This window comes from Penicillium citrinum (genome assembly GCF_028827155.1).
Source record: "Penicillium citrinum strain IBT 23319 chromosome Unknown utg000009l:1.0-4274883.0:1.0-4276374.0, whole genome shotgun sequence".
NCBI lineage: Eukaryota > Fungi > Ascomycota > Eurotiomycetes > Eurotiales > Aspergillaceae > Penicillium > Penicillium citrinum.
The window spans coordinates 43,465-67,478 of NW_026622694.1; the positions used below are offsets into that span (position 1 = coordinate 43,465).

General features: G+C 44.8%; 11 protein-coding genes across 11 annotated transcripts; 5 read left to right on the forward strand and 6 right to left on the reverse strand.

The window, feature by feature from the left end:
• Positions 1-119: 119 nt before the first annotated feature.
• Positions 120-729, reverse strand: N7469_009483 (LURP-one-related/scramblase family protein; the record flags this gene model as incomplete). Its single annotated transcript, XM_056648388.1, has 2 exons — positions 120-328; positions 399-729. 2 exons carry the CDS (start codon positions 727-729, stop codon positions 120-122), a joined length of 540 nt encoding a protein of 179 aa, XP_056495519.1.
• Positions 730-2,265: 1,536 nt separating this feature from the next.
• Positions 2,266-4,380, forward strand: N7469_009484 (sodium:neurotransmitter symporter family protein; the record flags this gene model as incomplete). The annotated part of the gene is made up of 2 exons (XM_056648389.1): positions 2,266-3,888; positions 3,943-4,380. The coding sequence occupies 2 exons, from the start codon at positions 2,266-2,268 to the stop codon at positions 4,378-4,380; spliced, it is 2,061 nt and encodes a 686-aa protein (XP_056495520.1).
• Positions 4,381-5,588: 1,208 nt separating this feature from the next.
• Positions 5,589-6,799, forward strand: N7469_009485 (metallophosphoesterase family protein; the record flags this gene model as incomplete). The annotated part of the gene is made up of 2 exons (XM_056648390.1): positions 5,589-6,385; positions 6,439-6,799. 2 exons carry the CDS (start codon positions 5,589-5,591, stop codon positions 6,797-6,799), a joined length of 1,158 nt encoding a protein of 385 aa, XP_056495521.1.
• A 291-nt stretch (positions 6,800-7,090) lies between these two features.
• Positions 7,091-8,753, reverse strand: N7469_009486 (aldehyde dehydrogenase; the record flags this gene model as incomplete). Its single annotated transcript, XM_056648391.1, has 3 exons — positions 7,091-8,540; positions 8,596-8,637; positions 8,695-8,753. The coding sequence occupies 3 exons, from the start codon at positions 8,751-8,753 to the stop codon at positions 7,091-7,093; spliced, it is 1,551 nt and encodes a 516-aa protein (XP_056495522.1).
• A 921-nt stretch (positions 8,754-9,674) lies between these two features.
• N7469_009487 (URC4/urg3 family protein) lies at positions 9,675-11,163 on the forward strand (the record flags this gene model as incomplete). The annotated part of the gene is made up of 4 exons (XM_056648392.1): positions 9,675-9,827; positions 9,907-10,249; positions 10,291-10,464; positions 10,526-11,163. 4 exons carry the CDS (start codon positions 9,675-9,677, stop codon positions 11,161-11,163), a joined length of 1,308 nt encoding a protein of 435 aa, XP_056495523.1.
• Positions 11,164-11,417: 254 nt separating this feature from the next.
• N7469_009488 (CoA-acylating methylmalonate-semialdehyde dehydrogenase) lies at positions 11,418-13,046 on the reverse strand (the record flags this gene model as incomplete). The annotated part of the gene is made up of 2 exons (XM_056648393.1): positions 11,418-12,472; positions 12,521-13,046. The coding sequence occupies 2 exons, from the start codon at positions 13,044-13,046 to the stop codon at positions 11,418-11,420; spliced, it is 1,581 nt and encodes a 526-aa protein (XP_056495524.1).
• Positions 13,047-14,115: 1,069 nt separating this feature from the next.
• N7469_009489 (glucarate dehydratase family protein) lies at positions 14,116-15,387 on the reverse strand (the record flags this gene model as incomplete). The annotated part of the gene is made up of 1 exon (XM_056648394.1): positions 14,116-15,387. One exon carries the CDS (start codon positions 15,385-15,387, stop codon positions 14,116-14,118), a length of 1,272 nt encoding a protein of 423 aa, XP_056495525.1.
• A 687-nt stretch (positions 15,388-16,074) lies between these two features.
• On the forward strand, positions 16,075-17,817 carry N7469_009490 (uncharacterized protein; the record flags this gene model as incomplete). The annotated part of the gene is made up of 4 exons (XM_056648395.1): positions 16,075-16,399; positions 16,473-16,650; positions 16,712-17,148; positions 17,204-17,817. The coding sequence occupies 4 exons, from the start codon at positions 16,075-16,077 to the stop codon at positions 17,815-17,817; spliced, it is 1,554 nt and encodes a 517-aa protein (XP_056495526.1).
• A 321-nt stretch (positions 17,818-18,138) lies between these two features.
• Positions 18,139-19,082, reverse strand: N7469_009491 (dihydrodipicolinate synthase family protein; the record flags this gene model as incomplete). Its single annotated transcript, XM_056648396.1, has 2 exons — positions 18,139-18,706; positions 18,757-19,082. 2 exons carry the CDS (start codon positions 19,080-19,082, stop codon positions 18,139-18,141), a joined length of 894 nt encoding a protein of 297 aa, XP_056495527.1.
• An 810-nt stretch (positions 19,083-19,892) lies between these two features.
• Positions 19,893-20,863, reverse strand: N7469_009492 (SDR family oxidoreductase; the record flags this gene model as incomplete). Its single annotated transcript, XM_056648397.1, has 3 exons — positions 19,893-20,034; positions 20,086-20,454; positions 20,511-20,863. Coding segments are annotated over 3 exons (864 nt in total), but the record flags the coding sequence as incomplete, so codon positions are not given.
• A 933-nt stretch (positions 20,864-21,796) lies between these two features.
• Positions 21,797-23,691, forward strand: N7469_009493 (fungal specific transcription factor domain-containing protein; the record flags this gene model as incomplete). The annotated part of the gene is made up of 4 exons (XM_056648398.1): positions 21,797-22,194; positions 22,250-22,687; positions 22,742-23,150; positions 23,200-23,691. The coding sequence occupies 4 exons, from the start codon at positions 21,797-21,799 to the stop codon at positions 23,689-23,691; spliced, it is 1,737 nt and encodes a 578-aa protein (XP_056495529.1).
• Between the last annotated feature and the right edge of the window lie 323 nt (positions 23,692-24,014).

Sequence of the window (24,014 nt, forward strand, 5' to 3'; positions counted from 1 at the left end):
GGACAATTCCAAAAAAAGAAAAGAAATAAAGTATTCTCAATACGTATATCTTCATTCGCCACGCTCCTCATTGTTCTTTTCATCGAAGCAAATACACAAGGCTGCGACTAGAGCTGCGTCTACCCGGGGGCTACAACCACCGCATAGGTTTGCTGGCCAAATACCAGATCACGGCCACTCAGGAGTTTGCGATCAATCCGTGCCACTGACTGACCAGTCTTGTCATTGACGATATCTGCACTATGATCATACCATCCTCCTTTCATGGTAAAAGTCACGGCCTTGTCATTATGATCGGTAAATGTGGCGGTAGCTTTTGAACCGAGTACTAGTAAGACGGTCAGCAGGGTCTCTTTATTTGTACCGTATTGCTAAAACTGTAAGATTATTCGACTCACATTTGAGGTTACTCTTCACTTCACATATTTTTTTGCCGTGAGGGTCTTTAATGGCATAGGTCGTATGGAGATGCAAATGCTCTTTGACTATATCAAAAAGATGTTTGCCGTGGGCATCTTCAATCTTCTTTCGATCGGAAATAGACACCCATGCTCCATGAACTTTCAGGAGAGGTTCACCATTTGCAAGTTTAATTTCGAAGCTATCCCCAGAGACGGACAAGACCTTTTCTTTCAGAATCAATGTCTGCGGCTCCTTTGAAACGAATTGTTCAAAAATGGCGATAGGCTCCGCAACGGGGTCGAGATGATGATGCCCAAAGATTCCCATGTTTGTATTATATCAATATATGCAGGTTCACCAGTGTCTTTTTCAGAGAATAAGTTGACGAACCAAAATAAGTGGTATATTTAATATTTCTGTGATATCGCGGGGTAAAAAAATGATGAGAATCTCACGTGAGCTCGATACTGCATGTATGATGTCATCAAGTCTAGATATCTAGACACATCCATGTTAATGGATTAAGATTCTCTATAATTGACACGAAGTCCATTTCATTTTAAGTTATACAGAATATTCTTGATTAGCAGACAACAGTCGAGAATACATGGATTACCTAATGTTAAATATTCAGTCTTTGCTATTAAATGCGAATCCGCGTTGTAGGAAATAGTATGTTATCATACCTTAAGTGCACTTGACTACCATCTCAGGACTCAGGTATCAACAATATTTGCTAATAAAGAATAAACAATCAGATGTCTGATTCTTGAGAAAAGAAAGGTCATTTCCGAATGCAATGACCAGATTGGATGTCACTCATGAATTTATGTGTAAACACTGCGTATGATCAAATCGTTTCCCATTTATCAACCGGGATTGGTCGGTCTTACATGGTGGTATCTCTACAATTTTCTTTCAAAGCGAGGTAAAACTGTGGAAGTGCCCATTTTATAATGAACATTGACTTATTTAGTTTGGAAGCTTGAAGCTTGGACCAACTGGTCGGAAGATCATTCTTCTGGCCTTTCTGTTTTCTATTCCTGTTCTTTCTTTTCATCCCAATCTGTTCAGCTTTGAGATCAGGTGAGGCTTGTGGTGTGATTTTCAAAATGCTCTTGTTTCAATATGGTCGCCGCTTTTATAGTAGCTTTGATGTCCCCACGACGCATCATTTTCTGGATATCCACTGACTGTATGAGATGAGTGCTTTCAACTCGTGTCAAACATTTTCAGGGTTCGTGTGGCGTTACTTAAAATATAGTATATTGGTGTAGTTCATGCACAGCATTTTGTTATCCAAATGGACACTAGGCTGGATCTGTCGATAGATATATTTTGTCGCCCTTCCAGTACCCAAGTGTTGGGTACGTGTGAGTTCTGTATGGCATACAAATGACCTCCGCCCATTTCATTATGTCTTACGGTAGACAACCTGATGCCCAGAGATGTCGCAATCAGTGCCATGCAATACCAAGAGCTGAGCGCTTGGCGGCTTACGGATTCTTGGGCTACTGCTTGAGATTCATTTAGCCCTATACTACGGTTTGGTTTTTCCAAGAATCTTGGCAAGGGGATTTCGCCGTATCAAGGGAAAGATCAAGGAATCAGGATGAGAACATTTCCTTGGACATCTTGGCATGGCATCAATCACCACCATACTACGATGGGCTCGTGGGCAAGCCCCTTGGCAAATTCCCGGGGCATTAAAACGCAGCATGGAGCTGCGGGGACAGTCAAGACTCTGAGACCCGTCTGGCTTTTTTCTTTGGAAAAAAAAAATTTCATCTCAAACTCCGCATTCTGGGCTGCATGAATATATTTGAGATCTAGCCCTTTTCAGCTCTTTTCAGGGCCCAGACAATGATTCTTACTCAGTACCCAAAAAGGGTATTGATTTGGCTTGGTCCCTATGTAAGAAAAGTCGTGGGTTGGATTGCACCTCCGCCACAGAAGTCCGAGGATGGAAGAGATCAATGGCCTTCTAGAGCAGCTTTCCTTCTTGCTGCTATGGGAGGATGTGCCGGTCAAGGCAATCTGCTTCGCTATCCGTCGGTTGTGTATAACAATCACGGGCTTCAGTGGTTCATCCCATACCTCCTCGCCGTATTTGTGGTCGCTATTCCAGCTCTTATACTTGAAATCTCGATCGGACAAGCATATCGTGGTGGAACAACAATCGCTTTCAACAATATCAACCATCGCTTGAAGGGTGTTGGACTGGGCCCCATTCTGGTCAGCTTTATCGTGGTACAATACTTCACGGTTAACCTGGCTTGGATCATGAACTACTTCCGCAACTCATTTCGCAGTCCATTACCATGGGAAGGTAGAATCGAGGAATTCTACATGGGCGATGTCGTTGCCAACGTGGACCCAGTCATCGGGAATCTTACCAACGGAAATAGAGCGGTTTCAAACTACACCACATACCCCGGTGTGGCACTTATCGGCGAGACTGTTGGGTGGAGCGCCTTCATTTGGTTTTTGATTTGGATATCAATCTTCCGTGGAGTTGGATTGACTGGCCGCGTGGTTTACTGGACAATGGGTCTCCCGATCGTCACGACTATCATCATTGTCGGGCGATCCTGCTCACTTGATAATGCACGAGAGGGTATTCGACTTCTTTGGGCAACGTGGAGAAGCGACCAACTAGCATCGGGAACTGTCTGGCAGACAGCTGTAGGGCAGGTATTTTTCTCGACAGGCATTGGGTTTGGTTATTTTACGTCCTATGCATCTTACAATTCCCAGCACTCAAATGCCGTCATGGATGCAATTCTCATCTGTGGCAGTAATGTTCTTTTTGAAAATTTTGCGGCCTTCGCAGTCTTCGGTGTTGTTGGGTACCTTCAACGCTGGCCCCAGGACGGTGAAAGACTCGGCGCATTCGTTGTCGGTTTCCTGACTCTTCCAGAGGCAGTTATCCACATGCCCGGTGCGAATTGGTGGGCTATTCTCTTGTTCTTCACACTGGTGGTACTTGGGTTTAGTTCAGCATTTGTGATGCTCGACGCAGCGGCTACATTGGCAGTTGATGCGGGCATGAAACTTTCTCGACCTACGATTGTGACTGCACTGACAATTATATCATTCTTGATGTGTTTACCATACTGTACTGAATTCGGATTCTATCTTCTGGATGGCATTGATCGATGGATCAACAACGTGGCTTTGATTTTTGTTGTATGGTCAGAACTTGTCGGAGCAACGACCTTTTACCGTTGGCAGGATGTGGTTGATCAAACAAAATCACCAGCTTTCGCTATTTATAATCTTGGGTATTTCGGTGGGCAAATCATCGGCGTCGCGGTTGCACACGGGATCTCCAATCCAGCAGCCGGTGCGGGTGCAGGATTCGGATTTTATATTCTCTGTTCCATTGTTTCAACTATAATATCCGCCACTCCAAGTATCAAAGCTCCTAGCTTCTGGGGCAAGAACCCCTTGCTCAGTCGATTTTGGTATCTGGCATTCTATTCGGTATGTTCCTCCTGGTTAAGCTTCTACCTTGATCTTGCTTACATTCTTGATTAGGGAAATCAATTACGACGCGATCTCAATGCAGTAGTTGGCGGTAACGGTAACTGGAATATCCCTCGCTTCTGGCCAATTCTACTTCGATATGCGAGTGCACCAATCTTGGCCATCGTCTTTAGCTTCGCCTATCCCGAGTTTTACACTCTTCGATATGACCCGATGATGATTGCTGGTTTTATATTAGCGCATTTATGCTTACTTTTGATTCTACTGGGTCTCATTCTTCCTCGCTATTATAATATTTTCATCCCCCGAAACCGTCGCAGTGAGGGTACTGAAACTACCGTCCCCTTGCAGCCTCGACCATCAAATCTACCCCCGGATTATGACACACTTGACATCCCCCATAATGTCACGAGCAATGGAGTTGGGAGCAAATATAGAGGCGAAACGACCGATATTAGCTCTTCGACGTATAATAACTTAAATGCATGATGTTGTTGCATATTTGAATGCGTCCGAGGGGGGGCATATCTCGCATATACCATGTATACTATCTTATACTTCAATTATGACGTCAATATTCACATTCACATAGATTGATCTGCTTTTCTAAATTGACAAAAAATCCATTGATATTTATTGTTTAAGTATTATGAGTGTAAGACTGGTTGTTGGTACCTTCCATGGAGATCATTACCAAAATAGCAATCGGTAGCTAGTTTTCGCATTATCAACGAGAGCTTGAATCCTGCGAGTCAGGCAACAATCTTTTCATCGAAGCCACGATGTACACACATGCTTGGCGCCAGCCATTCACGCGAGTTTGTGCAACTCCAGGAACACAGAGAGCAAAAGTACGAAAGTAAATCGGCTGCTCCCCTCGCTGATTTGCCTTACTTTACCCGCAAACCAGATGCCAAGCAACCTTTGTCACCCTGGCTGATTCAGGTTTCTCCGATTTTTGGGCCCATCATGCTAGGCAAAACCTACATGCATTAATGAAAAGCCTGCCAAGATCGGGCAATGATTTGTTAATCCCGGGGATGACTAGCAGAACCCTGAATAACATTAAGACATCCGAGGGGATTGTAATATAGGTGAACGTGAGCCGACCGATGGAAATCTTATGTCTAGTACGGAATTGGGCAAAAAATTATCTTTAAATTAACTACTCTACTAAGAATTTTTCATCATTATCGGGCCGACAAATGACGAGGATTCCCGCGGATCCCCGAGAGTCATTCGGCATCTGGGGTTTATCTCCGATTATCTCCTCAAGTCGATGACCGACGGGCTTGGCAAGTAGACTCTTGGCATGGTTGGTCGACCTGTTTTCAGCTCACTCAGCCATTTGTAAGAGCTCGGCAGTTGAATTGCATGACGTGGATGACTGAGCTAGATCGGAATTTTGGCGATCCAATGATCCAAGGCTATTCTTGGTGCGCATACATTAAATGGCATTGCCCGCGCTTTCAGGTACTGAAATTGAGCATGTAATTTCACAGGCTTATATTAATTACTATGCCTGCTTTTCCATCGCCACAGCACGCTGTGAAATCCCCATCCATGCGTCGATCGGACAATAGAAAATTACAATTCTGTGCGAGTGGTACATTTCAAATATCCATATTTGAAGATTTGCATTTCGCCGAAAGTAAATTGATATCACTCTCCAGCCACCACCAGATATAGCCTCTAACATGTTAGCAGATGAAACCGATGATGCCTTGACGAAACAAGTTATGAGATCAATCCTCGCCGATGAGGATGCACAATTAGTCGTCCTCAATGGAGATCTCATATCAGGAGAGGCCACGCAAAGTTCTACTTCCAGTGAATATCTGCACGAGGTCGTATCTCCCTTGGTGGAAATAGATCAGCAATGGGCATCTACCTATGGAAATCACGATAGTCAAGCCAATCTGGATCCTTCGCTCGATATATTCGAGCAGGAAGCCAAATATCCTACAAGTCTAACAAAAAGCGATATTTCCGGTACTCAAGCAGGAATTACGAATTACTATCTTATGGTCTATCCCCATGATACACTAGATGGACCCCCTGCACTTCTTTTGTGGTTTTTTGACTCTCGAGGTGGGCGGAATCCTTCTAATCGAAATGATGATATCGAATCTGGCGTGCGAGAGGATTGGGTCGACGAATCCGTAAGTTTGCTGCATCAACCTAGCTGGGACTTACAGACTAAGATCATGAAGGTCGTGCAGTGGTTTATCGAACAAAATGCCAATCTGACATCGGAATTCGGTGGTCCCATTCCATCCCTTGCATTCTACCATATTCCTGCACATGCAATGTTTGAATATCAGGACAAAGGTGTAAATTCGACAATCACTCCAGGAATAAACGGTGAGACTGTGGTGTCTCAAGGGTCCGGTGATACAAAGTATACTGGACAAGATTCCAAATTTATGCAAGCGCTTCTCAACACTACCGGGTTGTTGGCGACTTTCAGTGGACATGATCATGAGAACGATTGGTATGTCCAATATCCACCCCTTAATTGGATCGATTTCTAACAAAAGTTTGTAGGTGCTTCAAATGGGACAACAGAACGGTAGACCAGAATATTACAGGAACAAACTTGAACATGTGCTATGGTCGCCATACAGGTTACGGCGGGTATAGCGACGTGGCTCGGGGTGCTCGACAGATTCTCATAAATCAAGAAGATTTGGAGAACCAGCTCCAAACTTGGATTCGTTTAGAAGATGGCTCGGTCTCAGCCCCGGTAACATTGAATTCTACCTATGGGTCAGATAGATATGGTGCCATTTTTTCAGATAAACGATCGCAGGTTTCTGGAAGTACATCCCTTTATGAGCAACACTATCCTCCATTCATTTTATACTTTTGGGTTGCATTCTGGATGCTTACTCAATGGAGACAATAGGTCTAATCACATCGTGAATAAAAAGGTTTTTTTTTTTTTGGTTGGCTATTCCTCGAACACTGAAGTATCTGTTTTGAAACTAAGTATAATTCAGCATAAATCAGACTAAACACGAGATATTGTTCGGAATCCAAGGACAAATTTCAGGAAAACTTGTCGAGAATTCAGCAAAGCGGCTGTGTTTTTTCAGTGTCTCTTGAAGGCAAATACAGGGGTCTAACAGTTTAATTGGTCTCGGGTCAATTCACAATTTACAAATGTTCCAGCCATCATCCCGATTCTAATGCTCATTCACCCATATCGAACGTTCTGAGATGCCAGGCCAAACCAATCATCCGTTTCCAGAGATTCCTCGCATGGGGCATAATTGATAATTGTGCTTTTGGTGGTCGTATATGAGTTGTATGCATCGACTCCGTTTTCACTACCAACTCCACTGGCAGGTTTCGCTCCTCCCCATGGGCTACTTGGGTCATTTCGATGATGAGTATTGACCCAAACAATTCCCGCTTCTATCATTTGAGATATTCGGAAAGCCCTCGAAAGATTCGTCGTCCAAATGGCGGCTCCCAAGCCAAATTCGGTATCATTGGCCAAAGAAATCGCCCCCTCTTCTGTATCAAATCCAAGCACTACAACGACGGGGCCGAATGCCTCTCGACGCCATATCAAGGCATCTGTCGGGTTTTTTTTGCCTGGTACAAGCACTGTTGGCTCATAAAAATAACCCGTTGAAAGGTCGAATCCATCCAAAGGGCTTTTACTCGTTAGACGCCTTCCACCAATCAGTGGAATTAAATTTCCCTGGTGAACGGATTCATCCACTAAATGCTGGACCCTTTCCAACTGGTTCTGCGAGATAAGAGGCCCCATCATTGAATCTGGATTCGTGGGTGCACCAATCCGACATGTTATACTCTCAACCTTGGCCTTCAATTTTTGTATCGCTTGGTCGAATATTCTGTTCTGAACAATGATTCTTGTGCTCGCCACACATGTCTGTCCACTGGCAATATAACTTCCGAAAGCAATACCATTTACCGCGACATCAATGTCTGCGTCTTCAAAAACGATCAATGGCGCTTTTCCCCCAAGTTCGGCTGTGTATCGACATAAGTTGCTCCCTGCGACCTTTCCAATGGCCTTTCCCGCATTAGTGCTTCCAGTGATATCTACTTTGCGCACTAGCGGGTGGGTAACGAGATATTGGCCTGTTGTCGAGCCCTGCCCGGGCAAAACACTGAAAACCCCATCTGGAATCCCAGCTTCTTTAAGTATCTTGCCAAGAAGCAAAGAGGTCAATGGAGTGAGCTCACTCGGCTTTAATATGACACTGTTGCCTGCCGCAAGAGCGGGTGCCAGCTTCTTCACGGCTATAAGTAGTGGATGGTTGAATGACGTGATCTGTACGACCACCCCAAGAGGAAGTCTCTCCGTGAAATTATGCAGTTTTCCACTTGTAGGAAGTACTGAACGGTCTTCCACCCTCAAAAGCGATGCGTAGTATTTGAACCATCGTACAAGTGAAGGAACCTGTGCTTTCATTTCTCGAATTACACGACCGGTCTGTTTAACTTCGAGATCGATCAACTCTGGCAGAGCCTCCGTAAGTAAAGTGGCGCATTTCTCGAGGATGTCAGCACGGTGATGGCGAGATGCGCGTGACCATACTCCAGATTTATAGGCTAGGTTCCCAGCAGAAACCGCGGCGTCAACATCTTCTTGTGAGGCAGAATGGCATCTAAAATGTATTAGAGGTTAACTTCGTTGAGAGTCCCATAGCTAGACTATCTAACCCAGCAAAGACTTTTCCAGTGGATGGATCCTCTATGGGAATTCTAAATTGAAGTCAGAATTATATTACTCGCTCGACGTGATTCTTTTGGGGCACACACAGGCTTCCTTTCCCGGGTTGGCTTTTTCCAGCAATCCATAAGAAATATACGCTAGACATTTTGAGATTATTCTTCCCCTTGATAGAAGAAAATGAAAGTCTTGAATTTGAGATTCAAAAGATACCACCATCGGTTGGATGAGACAGCATTAGCTAACAGGAGATACTATTTGTGTCGGGCGGGGTTAAATATCAATGATCTTAACATCAGAGCTACTTGAGTGGTTGGTTTTATGGATGGCTTTTCTTATCTGTCACAGCCATGTAAGATACATAAATTAGCGCTACCGGGGATTTCATTTGAAGATAGCGGAATACCTCGGTAGCCTAAGCGCTTGGATATTTTGTTCGGTCGTGAAAATGAGCAATACACAATTTAATGATGAAGATATGTGTAAATAATACTTTATACTCAACTTCCTCCGAGGTTCTGAACTAGGACATGTTACCAGCAGGCGCCAGGAGAAGACTTGTCCATGATAAGCCACCATACTGGTTAAGGTAATTTCTGTAATATTACTTACTGGGTAAATAATACATCACAGCTTCCTGATAGTCAGAACTTTGTATGGTCTATGTATTAAGTGTCTTGACATATTCTAAAAGACGCTGAGAAAGCTCAGATAATACAGTACATCAATACACACCTTTTCACGTATTATGTACATCTGGCTGTATGGTGTAATAACTGTTTATCTTTCAATGGTCATTTTTTACTAAACCCATACAATTACACATCCAATCTTGGCAATCAAATCTGTAAGTTCCCCGCTTCTTCCTGCGGAGTGCGATGCAACACCCCACTGGGCGGGGATGGCCGGAAGATAGAAGAGAGCAACTTGATCACCGCATTTCAGTTTTACGAATTTATTTGTTAGTATCAATACTCCATATTCAGCTCATCTGGAGACCCTGGAGAATATAGTTTGATCTCGAAGTCTACTTCCCAAGGCAAATTGCGTACTTCGACGGAAAGCAAAAATGGCGGATATCGAATATCTGAAAGGGTTAAAGGCTGTTAGAGAAAGAGCGCATCTCGTTTTGCAAGCTGCCGAAAAAGATGAATTGACACATTTTTCCTACTTTCCGGACCTGATGCCCCAGGTTGCAGGTTATGTAGCTGGCATCATCGACGTATGTATAGCTCTTGTATTCAATAAACCACTACTATGACCTCCAGGTAGATTATCATGGCTGATCAACTGTTTTATAGAGAGACTTTGGCCCTGACAAGTTTCACGAGATTCCCCCTCACGGCCGATGGCAGCATTTTAACGTCGGTGGTGTCAATCGAGTGGAAAAGCTCATCGATGATTGGAGATCAGCTGGTCATGATGAGCTAGAAATCACCAGACGCCTCGTCGATCTGTTTTTCGTTGCTGTGCTTCTTGATGCAGGGGCTGGTGATTTCTGGAAGTTTACCGAGCCCAATACTGGGAATTTATATGGCCGCAGTGAAGGCATCGCAGTGGCCGCACTGTATATGTTCAAAGCTGGCACGTTTTCAGACTCAAGTGTGCACGCTACAAAGGAATCAGTCGATGGCAAGTCTATGAGTCTCTACCTATGCATCCTGAGATTAACAAGCTCTCTTCAGGTCACGGACTTTCGTCACTCGATATCGGAACATTCAGGAACCATTTTCAGATAACCCCAGACAACGAGATCATTGGTGATACTTCGCGTGTGGACCTCTTGAACAGTGTTGGTGTATCCCTATTGAATCTACCCGAAATTTTTGGTTCAAACGGTAGACCTGGGAGTCTCGTGGGTATGTGCTCGGTCCATATTCTTGATGTTGTATTAGTGTCAATATTCATTCAATACTTCAGACTATTTGCTGTCGAACAAGAAAGGAGAGAATCTAGACTATGAAACATTATGGTCTGTTCTACAAAAGACTCTTTTACCTGCGTGGCCCAAGAATCGAACTCAGGTTTCCGGTGTTCCCATTGGAGACGCCTGGCCTCTGAAAGTTTTGGAAAAACTGAGTTCTGGTCAACAAAGCGATAACGATACGCTCAAGATTCAACCCTTTCATAAGTTGACTCAATGGCTGGCATATTCTTTATCTGTGCCATTTATCCGCATCTTGCAGTTAAAATGGGAAAATATTGACCAGGGCACCGGACTACCCGAATATCGAAATGGAGGTCTGTTTGTGGATCTTGGTGTGTTGAAGCTGAAAGATGAAGTGCTGAAGCAAGGTCTGGACAACTCTGGTAAAAAAGTCCCGAGTTTCGATGCGACCAGTGATGTTATTGTTGAATGGCGAGCAATGACCGTTGCGCTGTTGGACTCTCTTCATGGTTTGATATCCGATCATTTTGCTCAGCAAGGTGTACGCCTCAGTATGACACAAATGCTGGAGGCAGGAGCTTGGAAAGGAGGCAGAGAACTGGCAGCCAAATATCGACCTGAGACAAGGTCTAGCCCGATAGTTATAGAGGGGGATGGAACTTTGTTTTAGAGGGTGCGCTTACTTATCGTACTGAACACTCAGCTTCACTACTTATCACGAGTGTAACGCTATTGTAGTAGGAGTATACCTGTATTTTGAGATACTCTACACTCTCTTACTGAATTTAATTTCGGTGTTTCATTGTCTCTTGCCTTAAGATTGAGATATCAAGTCCCATAGAGTAAATTGGATCATAAGGATTTGCATACTAAGAAGTGACGCATAAATTGGGGGGGTACTAGGGAAAGCCCTCCAGTGTTCTACTATGTATTAGTCGGCATGGAGAGTGTCACTTTCCCCGGTTGATTATCTCGACCAGCCCACTTTGATGTCACAGTCTTGAGTTGAGTGTAGAAATTGACTCCAGGTCTGCCATAAAAGGTATTGGCTCCTCCGCCTGCGACGCTTCTTTTGTTCCCAGTGAAAGAGAACATTGGAAGGGGCACTGGGATTGGAACATTGATACCCACCTGGCCTGCCTGTATAGACTTCCGGAACCTCTCGGCAGAGACGCCAGAGGATGTGAAAATAGCTGTGCCATTTCCATAAGGATTCGCGTTGATAAGTTTGACGGCGTCCTCTAGGGTTTCTGCGTGGAGGCAAACAAGCACGGGGCCAAAAATCTCTTCCTTGTAGCACTCCATGGGAGGTTTCACATCACTGATTATTGTTGGGGCCACCCAGTTTCCATTTGGATATTTGGCGTGTTTGTAGTTTCGACCATCCAGTGAAATAGTTGCACCTTGATTCTCTGCGCTCGCAATTAAGCTTGTGATTCTATCTTTGCTTTCCGGAGATACGACTGGTCCAAGATCGGCATCAGGTTCAAAGCCACCATCCACACGAAGACGTTTGGCTCTATCTACCAGATCCTGCAGCCAGTTTTTTGTTTCTCCAACAAGCACCACAGCCGATAAGGCCATGCAGCGTTGGCCTGCTGCACCAAATGCCGCGGCTATTATCGCATCTAATGTCGAATCTTTCTCTGAATCAGGTAGAATGACTGCATGATTTTTCGCGCCAAGATTTGCTTGTACTCTCTTGCCATTGGCTGAGCCCTTCGTAAAAATGTATTCTCCTGCTTTGTTACTTCCCACAAAACTGATGGCTTTGATGAAAGGATTTTCGAGTAAGTAATTTACGGTGTCGTGGGCACCGTGGACCACATTAATCACTCCTTTGGGAAATCCTGCGTTCTCCGCAAGTTCCATGAGAATCATAGCTGCTCCAGGTGCTCGTTCAGAGGGTTTCAAAACAACTGTATTCCCTGTGATTGTAGCAATGGGAATACACCAGAGCGGAATCATCGCAGGGAAATCTGATTTGTAAGTTATTCCATCATCAAAGAGATATTGTCAATACTCACTAAATGGACAAATAACACCAACGACACCAAGTGGCTCTCGGTAAGTCCTGGTTTCCATGTCTTTGGCAACTTCTAAAACTTCCCCCTTCATATATTCGGATCCGGCACAAGCAGCCTCAGCTACTTGAAGGCCTCGCAAGACATCCCCCTTTGAGTCGGCAAGAGTTTTGCCTTGCTCAAGAGTTATCACGGCAGCCAGTCGGTCCCAATGCTCACGGATGAGACCCACGAAACGGAACATAATTTGCTGCCTGGCAATCGTGGACATTCCACTCCAGATAGGGAACGCTGCTTCAGCAGACAGCAATACTTGTTCGAGCTCGGATTCTTTCATTTTTGGAACTCTCGAAACCAGCTCATTCGTCGCAGGGTCATGGACGTTTATGAAATCTGTCGTTGTTGAGAAGTGGAATTCATTGTTCACAAAGTATGGGGTATCGCTAACATCGACAACCTTTTCGTGGGATCGTGGAAAGGAATCAACAGAGGTGCCTAATATACTCGTCGACGCTGTAGACTGTGCCATCTTATCTCTTTTTTCCCGGTTTATTCAAGTGATCGTTCTGCCGTCTGAAATGGAGCGATTTGTTGATTGTTCATTGAAAAGTGTTTCAGGAACCGTAATTGCTTCTTCAATGAGTGCTCTCAGTGCAGCAAAAATTGAATTATTGCGGGGAATGAGGAGTTTCAAGATCATCGACGCTTCATCCCGTTGGATGAAAGGTCGGCTGACCACTTCTAACGTGGGGTTGTTACTCAACTCCGCACTTACGCGCTTGGGCATCAATAGTTGCAGATACAGCTGCAGTTGCATGCTTTTACCATACAGTCGTATTAAAACAAAGATTCAATCGACTTTTCGGTGAGAGCTATCTTACCCCAATTAGTGCATTAAGAATATCATCCCAGACCACCTGGTCACTGGGCAGTGTCTAGATCGTAGTTGAATCATCATTCCTCTATTCTACTCAGATACTATGTACACATATTTCGGCTTCTTTGGACTGGCTCAAATATGTTTCATTCGAAGTATTCGAGTGGGTATTCGTCAATTAAATGGGCGTCTCCTTTTTTTTCTTTTTTTTAATAGATTTATGGACGTTTGTCTAACTATTTAGGTAGTGTAGTGGGGGAGTATCGGCCTGCCTGCCAGTAGGAGGATTATGTAAGGGAATTGGCCTAATTTGGTAGGGAGCTTATATACATTCATTTAGATAGCATCTTTAGCATCACCCAGAGAGGGATACAGAGTTCAATTACACGAGTTACAGTCTATTCGAGAGAGTGCTAGCAGATAGCCCTAGTTGGGGTGTTGTTTACCCTCATCCTTCTGCCCCATTCGGCCTGCACGTACCGACCGTGCTGCCTCGAGCATCCTATCCCGTTACAGTAGATAGTTACAAGTGTGACAATTGAGTAAGCATTCCTTGCAAATCCTTTGGAAAGGATTGGAGACCTTAAAGGTTCTCCTGCGTAGCACTAATAATATATATACTTGAAGCCGGAGTTGAAATAAGGATAGGTCGTGCTGCTTCTAGTCGAGGCTTCCATGCACTTCCAAGTGCATCCATAGCTCAATGAGTTATATTACAAGCTCACCACCGAGGTATATGAGGGGAAAATTCTGGTTTGAACTTTCTCATATAAGTTGTATCATCTCTTTTAGTCATTCCACACTCAAGGTATTGCTCATGGAGTTGTGCAAGCTTCTCCCTATCGAGTTCGATACCAAGTCCAGGGGAAGTTGGGACTAGGACACCACCGTCGCTCCATTTCAAAGCCCCTGAGACAATGACATCTTCCTCTTTCATCTTCCATGGCCAATGTGTATCACATGCATAGGCAAGGTTTGTGGTTGCAGCTGCCAGGTGTGTCATGGCAGCGAGTGAAATACCCAAGTGGCTGTTTGAATGCATGGAGAGCCGCATGTTCCATATATCACAAATTGAAGCCAGTGTCTGGGACTTGCGCAGTCCACCCCAAAAATGATGATCAGACAAGATTACCTGAACTGCATTTTGTGCCACTGAGGGTGGAAGATGCTGAAAAGCCACAACAGCCATGTTCGTCGCCAATGGCATAGGGGCCTCCCTTGCCACCGCGGCCATGCCCTCGATTTCAGGAACAGGGTCTTCGAGGTATTCAATGATGCCCTTCAACTCTTCTGCAACCCATTTAGATGTTTCAACAGTCCATGCTGCATTCGGGTCTAAACGTAATGGAATATCGGGGAATTCGGCGTGCAATGCTTTGATGGCTTCCACTTCCTGAGCCGGTGGAAACACCCCGCCTTTTAATTTGATTGCTTTGAATCCATACTCCTCAACTATCTTCCTCGCTTGTTTGACAATCCCTTCCGGGTCAAGGGCTTCTCCGTATTCATCATCGGCTTGACCAGGATGACCTGACCACTTATAGAAAAGATATGCGGAATATTGCACACTATCTCTCACCCGACCACCAAGAAGTTCGCTGACAGGGAGGCCTATTAGCTTCCCCTGTAGATCTAGACATGCAACCTCGAATGGTGAAAAAACCTTATCGGTGATAGATGCAGTTGTAACCATCCCAGCCATTCCATCACCGCCTGTCGAATCATCGTCTTTCAAAGAATCCTCACATATCTTGTACAGCTTGTTCGTCTCATAAACTGATACCCCTTGCATACCATCTGCCGCTTTCCTCAAGCGCTTCAAGTGAGCCAGATCACCATATGACTCTCCCAGGCCATAGCTATCGTCCGTGATAACTTCGATGATGCTTCGCAAGGCAAATGGTTCATGAACACCCACACTGTTTAGCAAGGGCATATCATGGAATGCCACTGGCGTGATTGAAATGCTCCTTATCTTGAACCCCTGGGGCATATTGTTCATTCTCTGAGCTCACGGTTGTTAATTGAAATTGTTATCCAATCCCGCCAGCTGCGAAATTTTTTGTTCGTACTTCTACCAAGTCTTGCACCCCGACATAAGAGCTTAACGCAAACGATACCTTTCCCCACATTTCCGGTATTCACCCCGGAGAAGCATCGCCTATGACTCGGATAATACCAAGGTCAATTGAGGTACCCCGCAACCTGCACTAGCACGACAGCTTTTGTCCGGGGTACATAAGGAGTTATCCGCAGATGCAAGATGTGTATCCGCGGACACGAGGCTGTGATTGGACACTTATCCGTATTTAAACGGCACAGAATAAAGACAAAGACTGTTATTGCCCGGAAAACACCTATTCTTTCGTGGAATAGCTGCATCTTCGGCAAATATGGCCGTCAGCCCCCGCATTATCAAGTTAGACCCGCTACAAACGTGGTCGCCAAGCCTGGGGAACTGGGGAATTCATGAAAGCTAAAGCTAAGATGTTCCACCGCGTGGTCTGTGATCAGAAGACATGCAAGTTGTCGTCGCCAAGAAAGCATTTCCGAGAAGTTCTATATATGCCCCCTCCTGTGGATCTGCAATGTCTGATTCTGGAGCAATCTCCATCCTGGTGGGTTTTGTTTACTCTTGAGTCTCACGCGCACTATCAAAACTTCGTGTGCTCATACCGACATGGCTTCTCATTCAATTACCAAAGAAGATATTGAACATTTACCCACCCATGTTGAAAGCCTGCCAAAGGGTGCTCATGTCACCGAGATAGACAACTTCCGTGTCGTCGGTCTTACAGCTGATGATGCAGACTTCTTCACCAGTTATCCAGAGGAGAAGCGGAAGAGTACATTTCGCAAAGTAGATGCTCGTCTAGTTCCTATGCTGGCCGTTCTCTACTTGATCAGCCACATCGACCGGGCTAATATTGGCAATGCTAAGATCGAGGGCATGGTGGAAGATTTGGGGATGACTGGAGTCCAGTATAATACAGTCTTGTCTATCTGTACGTATCTTTTCTTGCTCGCCCATTTATCCCCTTGCGTCTCTATCCGTTGTACTAATATATACAACCACAGTCTTTGTTCCCTACGTTCTGTTGGAAGTTCCGAGCAATATCCTGCTCAAGAAGTTCAAACGTCCTTCGACTTATCTGGGGATTCTGGTTCTTTCTTGGGGTATTGTCATGACATGCACTGGTCTGGTCCAGAACTTTGGAGGGCTTATGGCAACCCGAGTATTGCTTGGGGTTTTCGAGTGAGTTGTCTTCTTTCGCTCTCTTTTACCTTATTTCCAAGATTCTGATTATCGTGAATAGGGCGGGCTTCTTCCCTGGCGCCATATATCTGTGCTCTTATTGGTATATGCCCAAAGATTTGGCACTTCGCATTTCCTACTTTTATTGTGCTAGTGCCCTCTCCGGTGCTTTCTCTGGTCTTTTGGCTGCCGCAATTGCGCTCATGGACGGTGTTGGTGGCTTGGAAGGTTGGAGATGGATCTTTATCCTGGAGGGACTTGCGAGTGTCGTTCTTGGAGTCGCCTGCTTCTTTTTCCTAATCGACACACCCTCTCTTTCGTCACGCTGGCTTTCCCTTGATGAGATTCGATACCTGGAACTTTCTATGTTCATCAAACAGGGTGGAACCAGCGTTGAAGAGACCTCATTCAAGATTAAGGACCTCAAGATGGTGCTTACAAATTGGAGGGTTTATGTGCAAGCCTACTTCCTGCTTTGCCAGTCGGCTCTCTCATATGGTACGAAGCAACGGCCCCTAAAATCAACATTATAACTAACTCAATGCTCTATCAGGGACTAAATTTACCCTTCCAACCATTACGAAATCCATGGGCTTCAGCGATACTAATGCACAGCTATTGTCAGCGCCTCCTTATGTTGCCGCCGCGATATCAGCCATCAGCTTTGCCCGTCTCTCCGATCGATTTTTTTGGCGAATGCCATTTGTTGCCATTCCAATGATTATCTGCGTTGTCGCCTACTCCGTGATCATCTCTCTTAATGGAGCTATTGCTGAGAAGAGAGGAGTTGCTTACTTCGCCGTCGTTCTGGCTGTCATTGGAATTTACCCCATTCAGTCTGCTGCTGCGTCTTGGAATGCCAACAATATAGCCCCATCAGCGCGACGCGCCATCGGCATCGCTCTCATGAACTGTGTTGGCAATGTTGGTGGTATCATTGGCAGCTTCATGTACCTTGAGAAGGAGAAGCCTAAATATTATACTGGCTTTGGCCTCAGCCTGGCACTCGCTGGCTTTGGCTTTTTCGTCGCTCTGTTCCTCGAGTGGAGCTACAAGGTGGGCAATGCGAGCAAGGCAAAGGTGGCAGATGAGGCTCGAGCCAAGTATACCGAGGAGGAACTGTTCGATTTGGGAGACAGATCTCCTCTCTTCAAATATGTTTTGTAAATAGGTTATTCATGTTAGGTTATTCATATTGCTTTTTAGAACTTGAAGCCCATGCAGGATACTATATTCTACCATTGGATCACAAATTTTGAGGTTGGACTAGAACTAAACTCGCTGGCCAATGTAGCAAAATCTTTAATGTTGGAGTTCATATAATTTCTGTTAGCTGTAATAGTGTTTCGTCCGCTACGGCGTTGACACTTTAGTTTATACTAGCAATTTGCTTCTTTTTTTTTGAATATTGCATTACGTGCTTTTTTTGGGGGTTTTAAAGATCATATTTCCAGTGAATTTATCGACGGCATTCTTCTATCAAGAATATCAAAGACTTCTTTCGATGTCTACCAGAGTTGAGGTTTGTGATTCAATGTCTCGCTTCTCTGTTTCCGAGGGCTCTAAATATGGTCGGCGAGGCTTCAACTTCTCCATGGCCTCCTCAATCCCAGCAAGTACTGCTGTATTCCGAGCCGCGGCATATTTAACTGACGCAATTCCGGTTTTGCAGGGTTGCTCGGCAAGTGCAGCCTTCTTGTGCAATGCCATAGCTTCTTGAATTTTGCCCTCTTGGTATAGATCATATATTTTCACTATAGTCTTGGGGAAGACATTTGCGAATCCCGCAATTGTCCCAGCAGACCCAGCAGCCAATCCACCGATCAAGAAATCCGATTGTCCCCCAAAGACTGCAAATCTATCGATTGGAAATTCGGCTGCAAGACGAGTGATCTTTGCGACGGCTCCACAAGTCAATTTCACACCCACAATGTTGCTATGCTTTTTTGCTAGCTTGGCAATGGTAGCGGAATCCAGATCAATTCCGTTGCACACGGCTGGAAAATTATATATCACAATTGGTAAAGGGCTCGCCGTCGCGATGTCGTCAAAGAAACTGTTAATCACAGCCGGAGTGGTTTGTTTTCCAAAATAGGCTGGGGTAACAGAAGAACATAGTCGGCACCAGCATCAGCTGCATCGTTAATGAACTCCAAGACTTGCTTTGTAGAATGTCCTCCAACACCAGCCATGATCGGGTATGAAGGTCCACATGCTTCACGTGCCACTTGCAGCAAAATCTTCCGCTCTTCACGCGTCAGTAGGAATGTTTCTGAGTTTGTTCCCAAAACAACCAATCCAGCAAGCCCAGAAGAAGAGAGGTACTTGTAATATTTGGCTTGACTTTCTGTGTCGAGTCTATCTGTCGTATGGTCGAAAAAAGTAATGGTTGGAGCCCATACTCCACTATTTGGTACTGGAGGAAGCGACATGGTGGATGATAATGATAATTATTATTGAGCTGTATTGGCGTGTCACGCTTGGAATATGAACAGTTAAGTAGTAAATAGAACATCCTGCGTATTTAAATTGTATTACTAAACAAATCAGCCGAGTGCTTTTCCGTTTAACTACCAGAATTTCCGCCAACACCACATTCTCCTTGTAACTTAGAGTCCTCACTAGTAGCCTCATTTTCTTAACTCGATTTTCTTCTTATCTCATATTATGAAAGATGTATTATTGATATATTTCATGGTGATGATTCCAAGGAAACGCAGCTTTGAGCCGTTCGTCTCTCCGGTTTTCCAGGGTCTTGACGATTTCCTAGTACTCACGCTAGCCCATTGGCAGACGGAAATGCATCCATTATTTCCGACGGATAACCGGCAGAGTCAAGTGGCACCCAATCCGGGGGCTGGCGCTCTGAGACTTCATTTAATGAAACTACTAGTTCTTTTGAAGGAAGTATTTGATACATTCCTAGGTATTATTCAAATAGGTATTTGAATTTCTTCAGATGGTAGTGTGTGGCATCCACGTCAATGTATATACTATATACATTGACGTGGATGCCAAAATATACAAGTAGTTTAGTTAGTGCGCACCATCTCAGGCAATATCTTAGTACGTCTGCTCCATTGGCGTACATTAGAAACACAGAATGTTACACTAATAATGCAAATCTTTAGATGCATCTATAGATCCATTATTGAAACATAATATCCCGATCTAGCTAGTTATAAGAAACGACCATACGAAGAGGAATGTACATTGGCTCATATACAACTGTTCTCATTCTTCTAATTGTTCCGGTGCATAATAGTTGCGCTTGCTTGATGGTTAGGGAAGATCAGAGTGTCAGCGACGACAACATTCTCCCTTCTTCCAGCGGCAAACACAATGGCTTCAGCGATATCTTCGGGGGTCAGTGGCTCACACCCGCTATGAAACAATCAGCAGTTTATCTTCATTGGATGGGCGGAGCAAACTTACGCATAAACAGCCTTCGCCTTTTCTTTGTCCCCATAGAATCTCACAACGGAGAAATCGGTTTCAACTTGACCCGGATCAATACAAATGACTCGAATCCTCTTGGAGATGAGCTCCTTGCGCATGCTTTCGGTGAATGACCGGACTGCAGCCTTGGTCGCGCAGTAAATCCCACCGCCAACATAAGGCTCTCGACCTGCGATAGATCCGATATTGATAATATCCCCAGACCCAGCTCCATTATTACGTTCAAGCATTCCGGGTAAGATGGCCTGAGTCATGTTGATCAAACCAGTCACATTTGTTTGGAACATAACATTGATATCCTCTTCCAGAATTTCCGGGGCTTTTGCCACTCCTCTTACTAGACCTCTGTTGATGAAAATATGTTAGCAAGGAATCATATATTCCCAGAAAGCTAGGCCTACGCGTTATTGACCAAAACATCAATGTCTCTGAACTCAACCGGTAATTGGTCTTTGAATGCGCGAACTTCCTCTGGACTGCTCACGTCGAGTTGGACTGGAAGCACTTTGACACCATCGCCAACTTCTTGGATAATTTCAGCGGCTATCTCATTGAGCGTGCCAATTCGTCGAGCCGTCAATATGAGCTTGAGATTTTGAGGTGAGCTGCGGGCGAATTCAAATGCTGTGGAGCGGCCAATTCCAGAAGATGCACCTGTTATCAAAACTGTTTTTCCATTGACACGTTTTGCAAGTTGTGTCGTCATGGTGTAGAATATACATTGATCGTGTGAAGGTGAAACGCAGGTTTTCTTTTCTATTCAACTCGAGGCTCTATTTTTCTTTCATTAAATAACCATAGGATCACCAAATCCGTAGGGTGGACCTATATCTACTCTACTGATTAGGGGGGTCATGAGTACTTTTCCGTGGTCAAGATGGATCATCCATCACGCTACACTCCAAGTCTCTTCAGAACGCAAATGACATCCTATCATTGCATGATATTCAAAGCTATAACCCACTTCCACCAACAAAGAAGAACATCATCCAATATCCGCCCCCTCATTGTCGCTCCTTGGCACGGAAAAGGCTCGGTCTTCTCTCCGCAAATCTCCACCTTTCGAAGAGATGCAGTCTTTTCACTACGAATGTTTCCTGTGGACTTGTCAGCTTCCGTCTTCTCATCTTGTTTTTCCGTCTGTACACAAGGCGCAGGATCGTTTACGATAGTGTCTCCCTGATGACTTCAAGCTATAGCTCAGGATCGCCGCCAAGCTCCCATGCAAAACAAGGGTTACAGACCTCTAACAAGCGGCGTCGTAACAAGGAAAGAGTACGGGTTACTCGTGCGTGTGACAGATGCAAAAGGTACAGCCTTCTGGAAGAAACAAGCCTTATCTTCAGATATCCTAACAACACAAGTTTGCAGGCGCAAAATCAAGTGCAACGGTATCCAACCCTGCGAATTTTGTTTTCGCGCGCAGGAAAAATGCTCTTACACTTCTGCATATTGTCGGGGTCGGCTACCTTCAATTTCCCTTGCCCTCGATAGCAATGCTAGCAACAATACTATCCGCGAGGAGGATGAGTCGATTCTCGACAGGGATACTAGCCCCCAACAGCCTACCTTGCTTCCCAGGCAAAATTCAACAGGGGAAGATACTATACCACTTCTACAAGGGCAAGAGAGACTGCCTAGGATAGAGGAATGCCCCAGATACTCTCCGGAGCCTCAGCAACCTGAAATGGAGGGACAGTACATTGGACCAGCTTCAGGCGTTTCTTTTCTTCTGAGGATACAAAAGCGACTGCGACAAGCTATTTCAGTTTCTCAGGCTAGCAGCATATTCACATTTGGTGATGCACCGCTTCAGGTTCCAGAATCAGACCCATCCTTTTGCATGATGCTCCCAAGGGCGGACGCCCAACGGCTCGTTGATCGTTATTTTGATTTTGCAATGCCCACTTATCGGTTTCTACATAAACCCACCATCCAGTCCTATTTCGATGAGTTCTATGATACTTTAGGTATTATGAATGGTGCACAAAATGTACCTGCTAAAGTGGCATTGTTATTCATGGTGTTTGCCCAAGCAAGGGTCTACATGCCAGATAATGACCGACCTGGCCCGCCAGATTTGAGGTAAGTTTCTAGTATACATGCTGAATAGTTCAATTATCCCTTCTGACATCTTTAGTAAACGGTATTTTCTCGCCGCTGAGCACCATTTATCAAGGGAAAAGGGGTCGATACGTTTGGCCAGTGTTCAAGCAAGATTGACACAGTGTTATTATCTTCTCACCCAATCTCGCATCAATCATTGCTGGAGTCTTTTTGGAACAGTCTCCCATCTCGCACTCGCTATTGGCCTCAACAGAAATAGACCACCTGATCCCAATACTGGTTTGAGCCACATTGAATCTGAATGTCGCCGCCGAACATTTTGGTGTGCCTACACATTAGATACTTATCTCAGCGCCGCATTAGGAAGACCTCGCACATTTCATGATGACGATATCGACAGCGCACTCCCCGCCTGTATCGAGGATGAAGATCTCTCGAATATCGACGCTGAGGTCCTGCAGAGTTCGAATCTTGCCCCATCGACCATGTTGGCATCAATCGCTCATATGAAGTAAGAGCTCAACAGCTGGTTCTCAATATCGTTTCAAGTGTATTAACAATCCAGGCTTGCCCGAATAATTAGCAAAATATTGGGCAGTCTCTATTCTATCAAGCCTGTGCCACCTTCTATTCGAGCAGCTGCTGTCGAGCAAGTTATGAAAGATCTTCATGGATGGCGTTCGGAGATGACCCGGTTTTTAGACGTCGATATCTATAGTACCATGTTCCTTGTTTCCATTTTTCAACGCCAACGAAATGTCCTCAATCTCACATATTGGCATGCAATCATTCTTACTCACAGACCGTTTATCTTGAGCAACCTTTCACGGCTCTCGCGGGCCTCCAAGGATGATCCAGTACAAGACGACATGCAAAGAGAAAACAATCTCAGCGAATGCCTTAACGCTGCAATGGAGACCGTCAATACAATCAATGATATAACTGAATGCCGTCAACTTTTTCGTGCATTCTGGGTTCGTTTGGGTTTCATTACGCTTGAATCATTCTTCTAACACAACTCAGATTACCGCTTATTTTGCATTCAATGCAACCATTATGCTCTATATCTATGTTATCCAGCAGTGCGGCTCCAGATCAGAAGTTTATAGCAGCTATTTGGCGGCTGCTACTCGGTGCCAGTCGCATATTGCAGCAATTGCCGAAAAGGGATCTCTATCTGAGCGCTACTGTTTGGTACTGGAGGAGCTTCGCGTCGAGGCCTTACGACAGATCCAGCAATTTCATCAGTCTGAGCTACAACTTTCAGGCTTTTCTGGCGAGTCACCCAATAGTTCAGTTCAAACACGTTATACGTCTATGCAAAATACTCATAGTGTGCCCCAAGAATTTCCGCACCTCGAAAAAGAGAATATCTTTGATCTTGAGGGGAATATGCCCGGGTTCACCTTTCCCAATGACCCAGGATGGGAACAGTTTACCAATCTACTCTCATCTGGACTTGGAAACATAGATGGCCTGCTCAGCTATGATTCTGTCGGAAACCAGGTCATTTAGTCAGCATGATGATTCTGCTGGTAGTTCCATGTTATCAGAAGTACTGAACCTCTCCCGAATAGTCTCCCTGTCTCGCAGATTAGTCCTACGGCATTATCTGTCTATCATTTCAAACAAACATCCGGATGACCCTAGTCTGACAGTTCTGCTAACGTATACCATCGGCTACATTGTAACTCGCTCAAGTCTCTCTGTCTTTATCACTTAGATTTTTTTTCCCTTGTAGTGTGACTGGCTTGGCCAAGTCAGCAATAACTTCAAGGTCATTAGCAGCCAATTTCTTGGATATCATTTACAGAATAATTCATACCAAATTCTATGCC